The sequence below is a fragment of the Leptosomus discolor genome, chromosome 5 (assembly GCF_034619465.1).
Source record: "Leptosomus discolor isolate bLepDis1 chromosome 5, bLepDis1.hap2, whole genome shotgun sequence".
NCBI lineage: Eukaryota > Metazoa > Chordata > Aves > Leptosomiformes > Leptosomidae > Leptosomus > Leptosomus discolor.
The window spans coordinates 23,044,670-23,063,987 of NC_141395.1; the positions used below are offsets into that span (position 1 = coordinate 23,044,670).

Consider the following 19,318-nt stretch of genomic DNA (forward strand, 5'->3'; position numbering starts at 1 on the left):
CCCAAAGGTTCGCACAGCCCCACCCTTCCCCTGTCAATCCTCAGCATGTCCAACCCCACTTAAGCCCTTCTACTCCCCTCTTCTGGGACTAAATTTGACTGAGATTGATTAAAGCTTACAAGCATTCATGTTCCCAACACCTACCACATCCTCCCCAGGGAAAGGCTGGCTGCCAGGATTTTTCTGCTGGCATATCCCAGCACTCTGCTCAGGAATGAAAGAAAGGAGTAAGACCTCCAGAGAGAAGGTGCCTGGGAAGGAAGCAGACTCTTAAGTTTCTATCCCAAACAGAGCATCTCAGTAAAGATGGAGTCAAGATGAAAGGAAATGTAGGATCCAAAAGACCTTCTGAAGCTCGCTAACCCTTCTCTACTGCTACCAGACTCAATCCTTAAGTACTGAACATAAAGCGCAGTACTCATCCCTTGTTATCTTCAGCAACCACTAGAAGTTTTCTACTTGCAAGCCCACCTGAGAAACTGGGTTGTATCATGGCGGCCAGCTTCTGTTTAATGGCTCTCCAATGACCACAACCGGAGCACCAGCATTCTCAACAGAAACCCTGACCACTCTTCTTCCTCTACCCACCTTCACCTCCACTCGGAGCCCTTTGTCAAACCAAATCCCCCTTTTCCTCTTTTACAGTTGAAACAAGCCAAACAGAAAAAAGCTTTTCCCCTCACCTTGCTTGCTTTTACGTTCACCTTGCTTGCTTTTACATTTTAGCAGAGTGACAGTTTAGGAAATACTCTACTGCATAAACACAATTTACTAACTTCAACATTTTCTTGTGTAAAAAAACCCCTCAGCATGGGGGCAAGAAATTTAGTATGGGAGTTATCTGGATTGGGGGCAAGTACTACTTTAAAACACAAGCTTCTATCAAGAACACAGAAAGCATAAAGGCTTATTTAAGTCTGCCATATTTCCATAATCTCCACACCTCAGGTTGCAAAATTCTATAGACCTAACTTTGACCACGATGCACATGTATACAGTAGCCTTCCCCAGGAGTCCCAACAGTATTTAGCAATCATTTAGCATTACCAGGCTCCAAGAAAATCCAAAGCAATGTCAAGGCTAACTGCAGACCAGAGTTATCACTAATAAGCAAGTTTTCTCCAGCAAGCTGAAGAAAAAAATTTACTTGCCAAAAGAAAAAGCAAACAAAAAAAAAAAAGGGGGAAAAAAAGAATGAGAGAAATAACAAGCTTTTTATTTGAATTTAGATAATAATAAACAGCTTGTCCTTAAAGGTATTGATTCCCTCTCCATTTACAATTGAATAGTTTAATAGGAAATTCCATTCTAGGCAAGTTAGAACAGAATTAAAACAAAACCATCACCCAGGTACTAATTTGCTCTATTCTCTGTACCACTCACCTTTTAGAAAACCAAATTCAAATAAGGGCCCATGTTAAAAAAAGGTCATTTTTTCCCATTTCTCATTTGGACACGCTATAAAAATCTCCTAAGAATCAGTCATAAGCACCAGCTCACTATGAGAACCACATCTGCAACAAAACCAGCAACATTATCCCAAGCTAGAATCTGCACATATCAGTGGAACAACAGTCTTACACAACACCTGCTCATGCTACAGACAGCCTAAAAACTCTCTTGATTGCTGTGCTCATCCTAAGTAAAAATGTACCATTACCTTTAAAAGCAAAGTGTTACTGTTCTCTGCTCCCATACAAACTGGCCAAATCCATAAAATTCTGAATCTACAGCTGAACAATAAAAAACAACAAACTTACTGAGAACTTACTGGTTAAACAAATAAAGCAGTTGAGATCTTACACTACAAGCAAACAACAGAAAAAAAAAACACCCTGGAAGTTTTAATAGGATCAAGTAGCTTTCACGTTCATGGATCAACATACCGTATGTAGCATATGTGACACAACCTGGCATCTAGAAAAATTTCCTAGACTGGAAACCCAAGGAGGGTACTAACTGTACCTTTATGCTCAAACGGATAATTACCATCACATTTTAGGCAGCAATAAATACAAATAACATACATTTATCAAATTTAAAAAAAAAAGTTCACCAACAAAATTTGCTACACCTACAACATCAGTTCTTCAAAGAGTGCCAAATACATGTCATGAGTTTATTTACCATTTTGTCATCATATGTTAATTTGGGCTCAAATTTGAAAACTGAAAATTCACATTCCTATCATGGTAACTAATAGTTGTATCTGGCATTCTGTTTTGCTTTTAGTAAAGTGTTCAAAGCCAACTGCACACACAAAAAATAACTTGCAAAGCATCACGCTTGCCTATCACACTGTGGCACTGCCCCCAACCTCAAAAGAGAAGCTATTCCAAGTCACTCATATGTATCTCCCAAAATCTCTTATGTCTCTCTACCTTGTCAGCAATGATATGAACATCCCCAATGTACAAAACAGCACTTTCCAGCTATGCACTTTGGTCTTTTTAATTACACACATAAAATGGTCAAAAGTCAAGAAACTTCTTGAAGTTGTGTGATTGAAATTATGTGAGCTGTGGCACAGTTTAGCCACACGATCACATTCTGTTTGTAAAATAATACTGCATAGCAGTCCTCCTAAATTCCTGATAGCATCTACTGCAGGGCTCTTGAGTAAGTGAACACATATCCCACAGAGAAGTTATTGGCATATAAAACAATTGACAGAACTACAGACATTTACAAGCTATACTGAAATACAAACAAGAGACAATTCTGGTCCAATAAAAGCATATAGATGCAATTGTATTCAAGTCCACTCCAGTCCTTTCATTTTAAAACCTTAAAACATAAATTCAAATCCAGACACCTAAGCCATGATGCCCCTGTTAAGTCAAGACATAGAAGATAACATCCAATGAAAAGTGTTGCTGCAATGTTGTAGTGCAGTTCAAAAAAAATTATTTTAATTTCACTTTTATTTCCCAAGCAGTCCTTTTTTGGTACTGACAAGGCATTGCAATTTTTTTAAAAAATAATTTTGTGCAATAGTTATATATGCCTGAGCTTTTCTTTCTGCTTTCTCCATATTAGAGCTTCCCAGAATATTTTTAGGACTTCCTAAAGCAGAGTGTCAGGGTTTCTGTTCTTAATAAATCAGAACCTTTAAAAGCCCATATGAGAGACGTGGGCTCATGCCAGACTTTCACAGTGAATCACAGGTAAGGGCGGATAAACCACAGCACACATGGTGCATGCAGTGGAGGCCTGCACATCTGAGGGCAACATGGGCCTAACTGTCACAGAAGCCAACTAAAGGGATGTGCATCCACAAACGAGGCCAGGCCAGGCCACAAGCTCAGCCCAAGTACTGAATGCACCGTATCTGGAAATACTACCCACTCAAAACCGGCACAGGCATTAGCAGCGATGCAGCTCTGATCCCGTACGGGCTGGCAGCCTCATGCACTGCTCCAAAGCTCATAACCTCTGTTAACATCACAAGGTATCCCAAGTTCAGAACCAATGAGAACACAAACTCCTATATATACACTGCACTGCAAATACTGCACACTTACTAGTTCAATCTGACATCATTCTTTCACGTATATAAGCAAATATCTATGAATGTACTGACATGTTCATATTTCAGGGCCTACTGCTTTCAGGCAAGGTACTTCATTGTAAAATGTACGCACATAAAGTAAGGTGTCCTGATAACATCTCACAAGCATGAACGCAAAATATAAACCGAAGCATGGCTGGCAGCTTATGCTGATTTTCAAACAGAACTACCTAGTGAGGATGCACAATTATCACAACCCAGGAACACTATGCAAATAGAGCACATTATAGTACCAAGGAAAGACCAGGGTTCTGATTACTCTGTAACCCTGAATCGGTATTATTAGAGGATATAAATTACAGTATCCAGAAAAATCCAACGGCATGAGTTGTAAGAAAGAAAAAAAGTAAAAAGCATCATCATGACGTTAAAAAACTAATTTCACAGAAATGTTTTTCCTTGTCTCTATAGAGATACTCAAGGAACACCAATTTTCTTTAAAATAAATAGGTATATAAATTGTGCTGCAATAAACACTTCAGGCTTGTACGCCACATATCTGAAATACATCCAAAACCACCTCACGTACACACTCTATGTGAATATTATATGTACATATATTCATAACAAGTGTTGAACACTGAAGAAACGCACTCTTGATAAACTTAAACTACATATTTGGCCAGTGGTTGTTGTTTTCCTAAGAGCTTCGGTTTCCCAGAGAAGATGAGCACAAAATGCCTGCCACTTTACTCAGCATCTTTAACATATACCATAATTCCTTTCCAGGTATTTTCTAGAGCATTTCATGTCAATCTACCTGCAGGAGCGTGTGCAAAAGTGGCACAGAGTGATACAAGTCTGACAACTACTGGCGTGGAAAATGGAGAAACAAGGACTGCATGTTTTCAGGATGTAGAATCCCTGTTACCAAGTCCTTACATCTGCTATCAACCAAAAAAAAAAAAAAAACAAAAAAAACCACCAAACAAGCAAGCAGCTACAGGAAGACCTGAAAAACAAAGACTCACCATTTTCGCTATTATTTCTATTTTAAGTTAGCAAGTTTCCTGCTTGGGCAATGACGTTTTGCAGACGCTACAAGAAACGCTACATGGTATTCATTAAACTGGGGCAAATCAAGTAAAATTATACAACTGCTCGGTATGCAAGTATCCGCATATAAAAGTTCTCCTCCACCACTAACCGGCGTTCAGGAAGTAGTTATTTTATCTAAAAGCACCGAGCAATTCACTAGCTGTATAACTGCTACATCTTGTGGCAATACATTTCAACGCAAGGAGGAAAACCAGACAATACCCGAAAGGGAACAGCGAAGGGACTTGTTTGCTCATAACCTTCATACAGATATTCCCTGCAAACACCCACAACACCCTGCTGTCGCTGTCGGTGTAACACAAGAGGGGAGGAGCAGGGGAGGGAGGAGAAAAATATTATCATCTAAGGCGTGATGGAGGACAGGAGAAAGTTGCAGTCATTCCGTGGTGGCCGTAAGGCGCCCTGTCACTTCTGGCCGTAAAACCGGCCGCCCCCGAGGGCGCCTTCCCCACGGGGACGAACCCTCCGGTGTCGGCCCCTCTCTCCTCCCCACCTCCATGATGCCAAAAGTGCCCGACTCCCTCCATCCAGCAACAACGGCCGCATCCTCCGGCGCAGCACTTTTACTTTGCCGCTGGCCGAGGGGAACCGATTTCGAGGAGGACGCGGCCAGCGGCCGCCCAAGGAGAGCCGCCGCGGGAGGAGACGCGAGCGGCAGCGGGCGTACGGCCCGGGAGCGGAGGGAGCGCGGCCGATCCCCTCTCCGCGGCCCGGCGGCAGGGGGGAACAACGAGGCGCCGCCGCGCTGACGACTGGCGGCAGGAGGCGCGGGCGGGGGCGGCGGGGCCCCGCTCGCCCAGCGCTCGAGGCTCCCCTCACCGCCACCGGGCCCAGCGCTGACCCCACACCGCCGCCGCCGCCGCCGCCGCCGGGGGCACCAGCCTCTCCCACCGCCGCTCCCCGCCAGCCCGGGACCGGCCTCCGGCGGCGACTGCCGGGCCCCTCCCCGAGGGCCGGGCCCCCCGCGCAGCCCCGCGGCGCGCTGGTTACCTTCCTTGGGCGGCTTGCCGGGAGGCGCGCCGTGGAGCTGGGAGGCCGCCGCCGCGGAGCAGCCCTGCAGGCTCGGTGGGGACGTGGAGAGCCGGGACCAAGATGGCGGCCCCTCCAAACTTCCACTGCTACTTTGGACACTCATCAAGCTACTTTCCTGGAGCCCGGCAGCCGCCGGGGGCGGCGGGGGAGGCGACGCGGCGGGGGGACACCCAGCGCCGCGCTCATGGCCGGGGGGCCGGCCCGACACCGGCGCGGGGAGGCCGCCGGCGAGGAGTGGGCTTCGGAGGCAGGCGGGGCGCGGGAGAGACGGGGCGCGGGGCCAGCGCAACCTGCCCGCACCTCTGCACTGCGTCGCCGCGGCCGCCGCCGCCGAGCAGCCGCCTGTGTCTGAGGCTAACCTTCCCCGCCGCCGCCGCTGCCGCCGGGGAGGGGAGGGGAGGGCGCAGGCGGGGAGGGGTCATGCGCAAACACGATCGCGAGCCGAGCGAGCGCCGCGCTCCGCCGGCGCCCAGCCGAGCCGTAGCCGTGCCGTAGCCGCCCAGGGGCGGCGAGCGGGGAGCGGCACACCGCCGCGCACGCACCTGCCCCGCGGCGCGGCCTGAGCCCGCCGGACGGCTCCCGCCTGCATGGTCGCTCCCGGCCCCTGCCCTGAGCCGGCCCGCAGCCGCCCGCCGGCTGACCGCCCCTCACCCTTCCCCACGCAGGCCCGTCCCGCGGCGGCGGGGACCTCCCACCCCGCCCCCGCGCGCACCTTCCGCGCCGCGGGCAGCGCTCCGTAGGCCGCCGCGGCGGGGCTGGCCGTGGCTCCCCCGAGGCCGCGGCGCCTCCCTCGGTCAAGGTCTCCTGGGCGGCCCGGTCTACCCGCGCCGGCCGTCGCGCCTTCCCCCGCGTCCCGCCATGCGGGGCTCGGGGGAAGGCACGACGGCCGGCGCGGGAGCGGAGCCGGTACGCGCCGCTGCCGGGACCGCGCCCCCCGAGCCCAACCCGCTGCTGCGCTAAGTACGTGCAGTAGCAGCGGGGCTGAACGGGGGACACTGCCCAGCGGGGTCTAGGCGAGTGGTGTTTCTGCAGCTTTTCCTCCAGGGGCTGATAGGGATCTGCCGGATTTCAAGTGTTTTTCTTTTCCCGAGCAGGACGGTGCGGCGGTAGAGACTCGGGGCGACCCAAGAGAAGCTGTTGTCCTGAGGGAAAGGTGTTACTCGCCAGCCAGAAACGTGCCTCGCTGCAGAGCAGCGGCTCCCAGCAGAGTAACTGAAACTCGGGCAGGAGCCACGTGCCAGGCCCCACCACCGCTCACCTGCCTCACCCCACCTGCTGGGGCTCCCAGCTGGGCACCAAGCCTGACCTGTGCATCTTGCAAAACGTTCCGTTCCGCCTTGAGTTAGGCTAAAGTGCAGATATAGCGGAATTTAAACCAAATTTTCCGTTTTTCCTTCCTTAAAGCGAACATAGTCTTCACTAAGAATGAGAGATACATGGCAAAATCAGTTCTGGAACAAAGCCTTTTAATTTATGAGTGCAACTTAGGTATGACAATGATTTTGATTACTTAAAAAATATCGTGGTTTGCAGATATATTGCATTTTTCATGTATAAAGAAGTATATTCATCAGCCAGGCATGGTGCTCATTTTGTGGTTGCTGTGTGGAGACATCCTGGCCCTCTACTAACCTACTTTCCCCTCTATTTGAGAATGGCAGGAACAGATTACTACTGTTGGGTTGCAGTTCTGTGCACAACACAGATGTTACCAATTCTGTCTTTTCCTTTTAAAGTGACATCTGTCAAATTATCTAAGATCTTCACCTCCCACAAGTATACAGCATAGCTGCAAGTTTCTTAGCAATTCGGTATTAACTTGAAGTAAAAATTAGTATGATTACTTGCTAAATAGATCTGTTCCAGGACATATATTTAGTAACAGCTATAGAGAGAAGTGGTCTGTTACTTCAACCAAGACTTACTTGTTTTTAAAGACTTGATCCTAGAGAAGACTTCTCAGGCTTTACCTAAGCAAATTACACCAGGAAATTGCTAGTACTTAGGCATGAAGTAAAACAGCGCTAGTTCACTCTGACTGCAATATTAATATTTAGCAGCTGGCATAGAAACTTCTTGCAAGGTTAACAACAAAACATACTCATAATTCCACAAGCCATATGATAGCACAAGTGAATGTGCACCTTGTTTCCTGATGAGTATATCCTGCTGCAGCGTGCTGCTTTAGGAGTCTGCCAAGTAAGAAGCAGTAAGTTAAAGAAATTCAGTCTCTTTGTTTATACTCATTTGCATCCACTTAATACAAGCCCCTGCCACCCTTACAAAAACATACATAAACCAGCATTCTTTCTGCCACTTTCACTTACAAACTTGCCTACAAGTCATTCCATTGATATGTTTGGGACTCCTTGTTTAAATAAATCACCAGTCGCTTTTACTAGGGGAACAGGATGTGAAGAGGAAGATCCCATTCATTACTTCTTCTATCAGACCTGCAGTTTAAATACTATAAAAACACCGAGATGTCTTTTAAACTGGCATAAATTAACACTAGGAAAAATAATCAGATCTTTGCAATATGTCATCATGTGTTAGAAGGTACCTTACTGAAGAACCAGGAGTGAGTGGGCACTTACTGCAGGACTCCCCACCAGAGCACTCATTAAACACAGTGCCTGCTGCTTGGCAGAAATGGGTACCTGCTGCAAAATACAGGTTGGGGTCTGCTTTTTGTAATACAGCAGAGCTATAGCATTTGGTTTTGCAAGCTGTTGATGTAGATTGAAAGCAGGGCGTGAATTACATAGAAGATCTCCAGATAAGACAATCTATATAACTCTAAAAATACATGGAGCTGGTATGTTTCCTCTCTGTAGTTCATAGAAAACCTACTTTCTTAACATGTTAGACCTGACAGTGATTTTAAGGTATCCCTTTATTTGTAAAGCCACATTGCTTCAGTGTTACCAGTTTAATAGTATCACAGCAGGAGAGAAGAACATGTTCATTAATGCCTTTTAGAAGCATATTCTAAAAGACTTCCCTTATTACATAGCATCATAAATGTACATAATGCTTTTCCTTTAATGCCCTGCCTTAGTTTTGCAAGGTCCAGTGGCCGCAGTGGGGGTCCACTGGCCACAGTGCTGAGCAGTCAGCTCAGTGTCACCCACCCAAAAAGTTAAAAACTGAATCCAACTCAAAGAGTACCGAGTAAGTATTACTCACTCTTTTTTAAAAATATAATAAATATTAGATCTTTTTCTTTGCCTTCTAGTTTGCAGGAGCAGAGTAATCTGCTATCAAGGTTTCCTATGTAAACACGCTATCAGGCATAACTTGAGGTAGTAGATATAAGAAATCCCCTTTCAGTGGGATTGCACCAGATAATAATGAAGAAGGTGCCACATACCTACATACAGGGGAAAGCTCAACTCCAGGTGAAGCCCAAGAAAGCTCACTTAGTTTTGCAAACTGCTAAGGAAGAGGACCTCAAAATTCAGATCAGAACAGAGGAGTGAAATGTCTATGTGTTATTTTTCTCATGAGAATGTGTCAAATGGAAGTTAGCAAGGTTTATCACAGTAGTAACCCTTGAATCAACGACACTTGAAGAACAGAAAAGCATCATGAAATTTTGTTACTGCAAAGATAAAAATGCTAAGCCAAAAACATCCTGGAAAATGTTAAAACTGTGAGACTCTGCCACTGGAATTATTTGTGCAAAAAACTTTTACCACAGTAAGTTCACAATCTACCCCTAAATCTTTCAAAAAGTAAGAGAAGTTAACTGGCAGATAGTGAAGGAAAGGGCTTAAAGAAAAGAATTGATGGGCTGCACAGTGGAAAATATGGAAGATCACAGCAGGAGCAAGTTTCTAGAGACATCTGCATTGCACCCATAAAGATAACTGCACTCAGGTCAAATGTCAATTTCAAAACTTTTACATATCCTTTACAGAACAAAGAGACATAGTTTAAAACATTTCATTTGGTAAAATCCAGAGTTTATCCCAGATGTTCTTGAGGAAGAATATGCTATGATTGTGGGACCAATTGCAGAGCAATTGCTCACAGGTCCCAAACACATTTTGGTGTCCTCATGAAAAATACCTACTCTATTAACATCAAGTAATACAAATTCTTAATAACTGGGTATGTCTTTTCTTTCTTTTTCCAACCAAATATTTGCTGGCTTAAATTTCATGCAAGCAGCAGATACTGCAATACCTGCAAGTAGTGACTGATCAGGTCAGGTAACCAATTATATGAATAATACATGTTTACATATAGGTTCTAAATAAGACTATTTTTTAATTCTGTCAATAATTAGAAGGAAGGCCTCAAATTCATGGGACAGTTGGAAGAAACAGAGGTAGAGGAGGAACTTGATTTAGTATGCTTGTACTTCAAGGAATGAAAGTCAAGAGTTTCCCAAATTATGATAAATTACAACATCCCTGGCAAAATATTAAACTATATGCTTCCAAACGTAAATCAGTCTCTATCAGCTAGAGATCAGGAAAATGTCAGGAATCAGAGATCATTAGTGTCTTTACTTCAGATGATTTTGGTATCTATTTCCTTCACCTGCTTCTTTTGGTTAAGAGTTCTAAAATATGCCCAACAAGGATACTACATCTCTACTTTTTTGTACATTTAGTCATGTTTAATATGGAGTCTCCTTCCATCTTCTTGGACTTGGAGCAAGTTACCTTCTTAGACAAAGTAGAGCAATCCAGCCTTGTTTATATCCCTTCCTCAAACAAGCAATTATTTTCTGTAAGCAATATTCAAGTCCTTTGATTTAGTCCATCAATTATTTGTAATGCCAGTGAAACTGAGATTTTGTTTAAGGCAGCTTCAAATTCTTTGTTAGTTCCATGTCATCCTAGCATGTATGAAAATACCTGTACCAGTATTTTCTTAAAACAAAAGCTACTGTAAAGACAGTATGCCACGCTGTATATTTGCCAGTCTATTTGCCAATATATATGAATATTATATGTATATATATACAGACACATGTACACACGCACTCACCTACCCCATATATAGGACATACACACCCTATAACTATGCCAACACCAGCAGCCAATCTGATTTAACGATCATAGTACAAAAATATTCTTGTAACTAAATAGATATACTGGTACAGCAGCTTGAGTAGAAAATGCCTAAATTATTTCATCATCAAAATTATGTATTTATGACATTTCTAGGTTAGATGGAATGTAGTATGCTGGGAAAACATAACTTGGGAGAAGAAAATACTGGTTTCTGTCTTGGTGAATGCTCGAAGTTTGTAGCTCAAACACTCTACCCTTCCTGACACAGCTGAGCACATGTATGGACCCTCCATGTAACAGACCAATGTGCTTCTGGCCAGTCTGGGCTGGAACGATGACTAGAATCTTCCAGTCTGTGTCCTGTAGCTCAGAAAATTCAAAATGCAGTTTTAGCACAAGTACAAGGTAAAATGCCAAGTGACTGTGACAGCAAATGCATTGTAACAGCTTCTGATTCTCAGATTGTAACAGCTTCTGATTCTCATACAGCATTTCTATTTATGAGCAAATAGGAATGTTGCAATTGTGCTAATATTAATTTTCAAGTTTAGATAAAGTTTTAGAAAACTGATTTAGAGCACTAATATTTTTATAGGAAAAAGTTATTTAGATCTTGATTAAATCCATTTTGAGGCTCACTGAATTAGAGCTGTCTCCCTGAGCCATATACTGCACTACATGCTTTATAATTTTTTTAATATAGCACTTGCTAGCAACTCTGAGTTGCAAGGTAACAAAAAACATACATAAATAATATACTAGCAAAAATATCTTCCCTAAATATACCAGCATATCAAGATGCAGAGAAGCCAAAATGAAAAAAATGGTATCACATTAAGCCGACATTCAAGAAATAGACACAAACACCATGTAAGCACAGATCTATTTTTATCATCCATGTAATTGTCATAAACTGCATTTATCATACCTTTGATACCATCACGATCAGTCAGATTCACTGATCCACCTCTGCCATGATTATTTGTACTCCAAATCTCTAAGAAGCCTGCAAACAGCTTCACTTCAAACCAAACATGAAAATTAAACGGTGGGTTTTTTTTACCATAAAAATGTTCCTCTTGACTCCAGTTCTCCCTGCTCTAGCTACTAAGCTTATTAGCTACATTCCAGTCAGAATCAAGGACAGTTTTACAATCCCTTCTTGTGTATGTCATTTTAATAAAAAAATAATTTGGTTTTAAATGTTCCCTGATGAAGAAATTAAAAACCTCAACCTGATGGATGCCACATTCACTTTCTTTTTCCCTACCTGTCTGTTTTCATTTTATTCTATTGCTTTTCTTCCCATGCCCTTTGCAATCTACTTGTCTGCTATTCCCTGCAATTTTTTCCTACACTCAAGATTATTCTTTTACAATGCTGCTCTCAGGTAAACAGGCCCCTTTTATCTGTCAGGCTTCCTCTCCATCTTTTTTTAAGCTCATGCTTTTCCACACATCTTTCATACTTCTGTCTCACTCTTTACACCTTATATCTTCTTTCCTGAAGTATCTGTCTTGCCTGGAGCTTATTTTGTTGCCTTTGATTTTAAGCCATTAGAGACGGACAGTGTTTGCAGAAAGCCATGTCTGTATGGTTTCTAATAGCAATGGGGCATGTCTTGATGCTTTTTTTTCAGGCAAAAGTCATACCAGTTTAGGGTTGTTGGGTTTTTTGTCATTGTTGAATAAGGCCTTCGGATTTTGGCCAAATAACAGTAACAATAAGCCTGATAGATGATGAAATATCAGATATTAAAATGACAGTATTATAATTTACAGATTCCCTGCTTCTGTTGCCTTCCAGCTCCAGGTGAGCTGGTCTGCTGCCTCACTCCACAATGCTCCCTGTGCTGGGAATAGGGGAGCTCCATCTGATCTGACACCCACCTAGTCCAGTGTCCTATCCCTGGCTCTGTCCAGACACGTCATATACCTCCACGAAAAAGATAACAGCCCCATAGTCAGCAGATCTGGGACAACCTTTCCTTCTCACCCACCACCCCTCCACACACACAAAAGGTCCTGGAAAAGCAAGCCAGCAGGTCAAGGAAGGTGCTCTTTCCTCTCTACTCTGCCCTGGTGAGGCCACATCTGGAGCACTGTGTCCAGTTCTGACACCCCCAGTTCAAGAGGGACAGGGAACTACTGGAGAGAGTCCAGCAGAGGGCTACTAAGACGATGAGGGACTGGAGCACCTCGCCTGTGAGGAAAAGCTGAGAGACCTGGGGCTCTTTAGCCTGGAGAAGGGGGGTCCTGAGAGGGACCTTATCAATGCTTATAAATATCTAAAGGGTGGGTGTGTCAAGAGGATGGGGCCAGACTCTCTTCAGTGGTGCCCAGTGACAGGACAAGGGGCAACGGGCACAAACTGGAGCACAGGAAGTTCCGCCTCAACATAAGGAAAAACTTCTTTACTCTGAGGGTGACAGAGCACAGGAACAGGCTGCCCAGGGAGGCTGTGGAGTCTCCTTCCCCAGAGATATTCAAAACCCGCCTGGGCATGATCCTGTGCGACCTGCTGTAGGTGAACCTGCTTTAGCAGGGGGTTGGACTAGATGATCTCCAGAGGTCCCTTCCAACCCCTACCATTCTGAGAGTCTGGAAAATAGCCATGCAGGACACAAGCTGCCCAGCACATTCCTGAAGGGTACTGAGAACAACTACTTGTGATTTCAGACAGTTGTGGAGATAAGAGAGGATAAGGCTGGTTTGCATATTATTTAGCTTATCAGTTAATACTTCCTGATTAAGACAAAGGTGGAAGGTATACATATAAAACTGATCACAAAACAACAAAATTAATGATGCCAAAGAAAGCATGGAGAGGCAGAAAGAGAATGGGCTTCCAAAAGCAGGTTTTAGTTGGCTTAGGGAATGAATGGGTAGGTAGATCTTTTGGAAGAAATTCAGAAGGAAATGGGAGCATAGGAGAGCCAACAGTTACTGAAAGAAGTGATTAAAGGCACAACGGCTACCCTGATGCAAAGAAAGCACTGCAAGAGAGCAGCAAGGCTTCATCAGGAGCTATTTGATTAACTAAAACCTAAGAAGGAATCACACAAAAAAAAGAACAGATGACTAAAAATTAGTTTAAAAGAATAACATGCTCATATGGGGAACAAATTGGAAGGCTAAGAGGCAAAACGAGCTAAACTAGGACAGGACCTAAAAGCCAATAAAAGGTTACACACATACACACGAAGCAAAGGAGAAAAAGGAAGGGTCAAATCCAGTATCTAACAAGAATGATAGCAAATACTGTGACATGGAGAAGACTAAAATATTCAATGCTCTTTTTTGCCTGTGTCTACAAAAGTCTTAGCATCAAATATCCAAAGCAAATAATTTTAACAAAGATCCAAGAAGCACCAACCAGAAAAGGGAGGGAATGGGTTGAGTGATATCAAGACATGCCAGTTTCCGATCCTGCTGACTTAAAAGTGTAGTTCAGAAAGCAGTGGATAAAGCCTACCTCCCTGTAGCCTTGTGTCTCCTGTTTGGATTAGCCCAAAGCAAAAGCTCTGACTGAAATTTATGTCTGGAATATTCATAACATTCTTCCGTGAGTTTTCCAGTGCCTGATATCATGGTTTCATTTACACTGAATTCCTTGTTGCCATGGAGGACACTCTGTTTACCTGCTCATTTTCACAAAAATTGTAGAAATGTGGTACCTTTGAGAGCACGACTACTCAGTCCAGTTCAGCTGGAAAGTGAGCAGTAAGTTCAAAAGGCATGGTGTGGTCTGACTGGTCATACAGTGTTATCATATAAACTGTGTTTCCATAGAAAAATGTGCTAAAATTTACCCTGGAGCACTTAAAAAGATAAAATAATCTCTGCGTGATGATTCTGGGTTTTGTTTGTGGTTTGTGGTTTTGGTTTTTTTTTTGAGAATTCATGGAGTACAAGGGAGGTCCTAGAAGACTAGAAAGCATGATAATACTGCCTTTCTTAGGAATGAGAGTTCAGTTGAACTAACTTTTCTAAATACTTCATCCATCTCTGAGGGGCACTATCATAGGTTATTAGGTAGTTAGTGTGTAGGCATGAAGATACCAATATGATAGGAAACAATTAAGCAGTAAGACATTAAAATGTAATCTTAGGATCATTATTGTGTCAAACATCTCCTAATTTCCTTCTTAGAAAGGGCAACAGGTCTATTGAATAAGAAGGAAGCGGTAAATGTTATACCTGCACTTTATCAAAGCTTTTAGTAGAGTCCTCTCTAATTTTGCCTGCAATACTTCATTTACTCTACACCATTTTTTGTAACAGCTGACACACAAGTAGTTAAATATTTCTCCCAAACAGTATTTATCAACAGTTTCCTGAAAAAGCAGGATGGCACTACAGTAACATCCTTCAGGGATTTCTCATCTGTCCTATTCTATGCAAATTTTCATTGAACAGGTTGGATAACAGAACAGGAAGTAAACTTGTAAATCTTGCAAAAAATCTGGAAAGGGGTTGCAAATGCATAGGAAAACAGATTAGATTCAAAATATCTCGATTACATGAAGTACAATACAACTGCAACAAGCTCATATTATATAGAGAGAAACTAAGTATTACCCCATGACGAAAGTAAAATAGAGCATATCAATATGATGATGCTTTAACAGGCAACAGGATTGCAGAAATGGATAGGAACGTTCAAGCGGATTTCAAACTAAATATGAGTCAACACCATGATGATGCTGCAGAAAGGCATTTCGCATTCCAGGATGTATTAGGAAGTGTGCAGTATGTGAGATGCAGGACCTAATTATTTTGCAATCTTCAGTACCGCTGAGGCCTCAGCTGGAGCATTCTGTGCAATTTTGGGCAATGCACTCCAAGAACAATTTCAACGATTTGGATGGAGTTGAAATGAAATCAACAAGAATGATAAGTTATTTTGAAAATATTACTTACCAGGAAAGGTTGAAGGAATGGGGCTTGTTTTTTTCGGAAAGACTGGGGGAAAAATGCATATTTTAAAAGGCAGCATACAGAAAGCCATGAACAACAGTTCTTTGTACTCACCTGAATTATAACAAGTAATTGCTTAATTTGCAGGAAAAAAAGAGCAGACTAGATGAAAAAAAAAATTAAACCACAAAAAAAAAATCCTTTCAACTTAAAGTCTAGATTAGATGGAATAGGTTTATGGAGCTTGTGGAATCCCCTTCATTTGTGGTTTTTAACAGCAGCCTACACAAACATCTGTCAGGGATGACCTAGTTACCCATTTCCTGCCTCAGAACCGGGATGGACTGGATGACCTTTTAAGGTCTTTTTCTGCCCTTCTCCTTTTTTTTTTTTTCCCTGTAATGATTTCAGTACTACAGAACCTGTTTCCTTTAACTTGGCTGCTATAGGTTAGGCAGTACAACTGTTGTAGGCAGCCAAGTAAAATAAAAACAGTAAAATAAAACAAACCTCCATGTAAAACGAGAAACAATTCAGAAAATTAGAAAATAAAGACGACTAGCTTTAGCAATTTTTAAACAAACAAACAAAGAAACAGACAAATAAACCCCAGATTTTTATAGTGGCAATTTTTTTTTAGCTGGCTTGCACATATATATCTTTGCAAAAGCTTCATTCAATACTCACTATATTCTGTTAATAATGATGATGGAGTTGACTGTCATATTGAGTGATATGATCAACCACATGACAAAAATCATAGTGCTGAGTTAATTTAACTAAATTGTATTTCCTAAAATACAGTCCTGTTGTCCAAAACACCCATTTTATAACCATTAAGATGTCGAATTGAGATTTTGAATTCTTTTAAAATAACCACAGTAGTAAAAGGTATTTTGATTTTAATTCTTAATTTTAATCTGGGTTTATTTAAAGAGATAAAGTATCCATGATTTTCGACAAGAAACAAAAATGATACATAAAATAAAGAAAAACAACTCACAGAAAAACTGTGAATGAAGCTCTGTCAGCACCTCAGGGTTATGATGGTATCATAAACCACACGAGAGCTTTTCTCCTGTGCTTAAGATGCTGTCATCAGAAACCTTCTGTGTTTATCCACAGCAGCCTTAGGTATCACTGTTACCAGTACTTAGATAATATCAAGCTATGCACATGCATAGAGGCACAAAGTGTCAAGCTATAGTTACAGCTGATCTGATGACACTTTCATCCTGAGAGCTAATCCAATGCCTTTTAAAGAAACAAACCACCATTTGTGTTGAAGTCTTTATGACTACTATTAAACTTTTAGAAGATTTCTAAGAGTTAATTTTTAAAAATACATTTTTCTTTTTCCATTTTTTGTAACTACCAAGAAGGCCTCTTCCAATTATCCAAGTATTAAAAAAAATCTGTTCCAGAATAACATTAATTTATTTAAAATTACTTTCCTAGAACTCTAAAATGGTTATGTTTTCAGACCAAGCTTGTAGTTTACAAAACATACTCAGCATAAGAGGGTTTTTGCATGTTCCAACCAACCAACCAAGAAAATAATTCCTATTACTGGCCTGCAGTGGGATAAAAGGAAACAATTGGTAAACCACAGACATCTGGTTCAAAATATGGGATATGTGGCCAAAGGACATAACATGTTCTATATTACCAAGATCCCCATCAAAAAACCTAATCAACCTTTCCAAAATATTATGAATTTTCAGAACTACACTAATGGTAATTTATCCAAGATCAATGTAATTCTTATGTTTGGCTCTCTCTGTAGACAGGGGTGTTTAATTCTGTGAAGGACCTGAGAAGGAATTTACTGAAGTAGCAAGACAAGAAAGCAAAATGCCCATTGCTTCAGTTGGTATATTACATTCGTAAGGCAACTGAGGAGATTAGCTTTAATTTCCAGTCTTAACACACAATTGCATGCTGGATTTTTACAATGCAGCAATGTGAGCAGGAGGATATTGCAGGAACACTGACACATACTAATGATTCCCTTTTAATTTTCTAGATTGGACTTTTGATTGTCCTGCATGCCAAAATGTAGGCCTTTCTCCCCCTTCCCAACTTTCTTTAAAGCACACAGCAGAGATATGAACTATATAATGTAAGAAATAGTGTAACTGTTTGGGAAACATTGGGAAGAAAGAACAATGGTTGTGCCTGTAAAAGTAAGTCCTTACGCATGCAAAAAACCAAATGTATACAACCAGCTGTGTAGTTTCTACCTACAAAGTGAAAGTTTGTGCCTATAAATACATGTTTTTGTGGGTGCAATGTATGTAGAATTGCTTCTTTTTAAACCAGCTGAAACTGAAATTGTATTTTAGGCCTTCCCATCTTTCCACCCCTCTGGTATAATACTGCATACAGAATGAATGGCATCATAAGGGAATTTGTATCTCATCTCTTTTTTTTTCACCAAATTGTATTCCCAGACTGTTCCCAGCAGCTGTTCATCTAATTCATCAGCAAGAACCATAGAATATATTCAACAAGATTATATTGCTTTCATTCGGCCCCTTCGGAGAAGCAGAGGAAAAGTAGAGAAATTGGAGAGGTAAGAATGCAATATGCAAGTGTATGGAAAACACAAAATTCCCACAGTCCTGCAACTCAGTTGGACCTTAGTCTAAACCTCACAAACTGCCCTTTGATGTGTTAATTGAAATCTAGCTTTCCACATGGTCCCATTTTCTTCTCGACACAAGGGACACTAGCTGCTTTTGAGAAAGAAAAAAATTAAATGCCTGTCATATAGTTTTTCCTTGCTTACTTCAAGAACAAAGGGTTAAGACAGGCATTGAAAAAGCATCCAAGAGATGAGATAAACAAATAAAAATGCTTATGTATGTGTATATGTGCATATGACGATAAGACAATTCCTAGACATCTTTCCCTCTCCCCTTGCTGCAACACAGACAAAAGATGGTGTCAAGCCTGTTAGGCCTCCTCCCTTTCTCCTGCTGCAGCTTTCACTAGGCACAATACTTATTAGTATCACAACAAACAGCTATTTTGTAGTTCAAGTGAACCACATCTTCTGGGGTGTAATCAATGGCTACATAAAAAAAAAAGGTCATAAGTTAAGGACTCAAACTGCAAACCAACCCAGAAAGTAACAGCAGATATTAAAACACGCCACAGTATGCAGAGATGACATTGACTCTTACCTGCACCTAATCAAAGAGGCTCGAAGATCACACCAGATACATTCATCTCTTGCTTGTAATTTGCTCCATGGCAGTCCAGCAGTGTTTCACAGAAGTATTAACAGTCACAAAAACTACAGATGGAAAAGGAGTCTGCATGTCCTTCAGTCAATGCAGGATTTTTCATTTTGTTTTTTTGACTCCTTGGTTCAGTATCAAGCACTGGTGGGTTTTAATAGTGGATCTGCAGCCCAGTAGCTCTCAGAACACTGGAGTATTCTTCATTACGGTCTGGCAACGTTAGCTCTGCTGATTTTTCTAGAAGGCAGAAGAGGGTTTTCGCTGCACTTGCTCATTAGCTTCCTAATTCTCCAATAAATATTATGAGGGCTGGATTCATCGTTCTTGCCAATTTTAGTAGGAAGCAGTTACTGTCCACTAATAATAAATATTTATATTTGTATTTGCAGAGTTGTTTTCTCTGTTATGTTACATCTTGACCCATAGCTGTTCTTTTCACAAACAAACCGTATTTGTTGC

At 42.1% G+C, this 19,318-nt stretch overlaps 1 protein-coding gene across 1 annotated transcript in view; it reads right to left on the reverse strand.

Annotated features, from left to right (window-relative positions):
• The window catches only part of TLK1 (tousled like kinase 1), a 71,254-nt gene extending 65,489 nt beyond the window's left edge, over window positions 1-5,765 (reverse strand). The window contains exon 1 of the mRNA XM_086466077.1: window positions 5,621-5,765. Within this exon, the coding sequence (XP_086322203.1) occupies window positions 5,621-5,765 (145 nt within the window). The remainder of the gene's footprint in view (window positions 1-5,620) is intronic.
• Window positions 5,766-19,318: the final 13,553 nt, after the last annotated feature.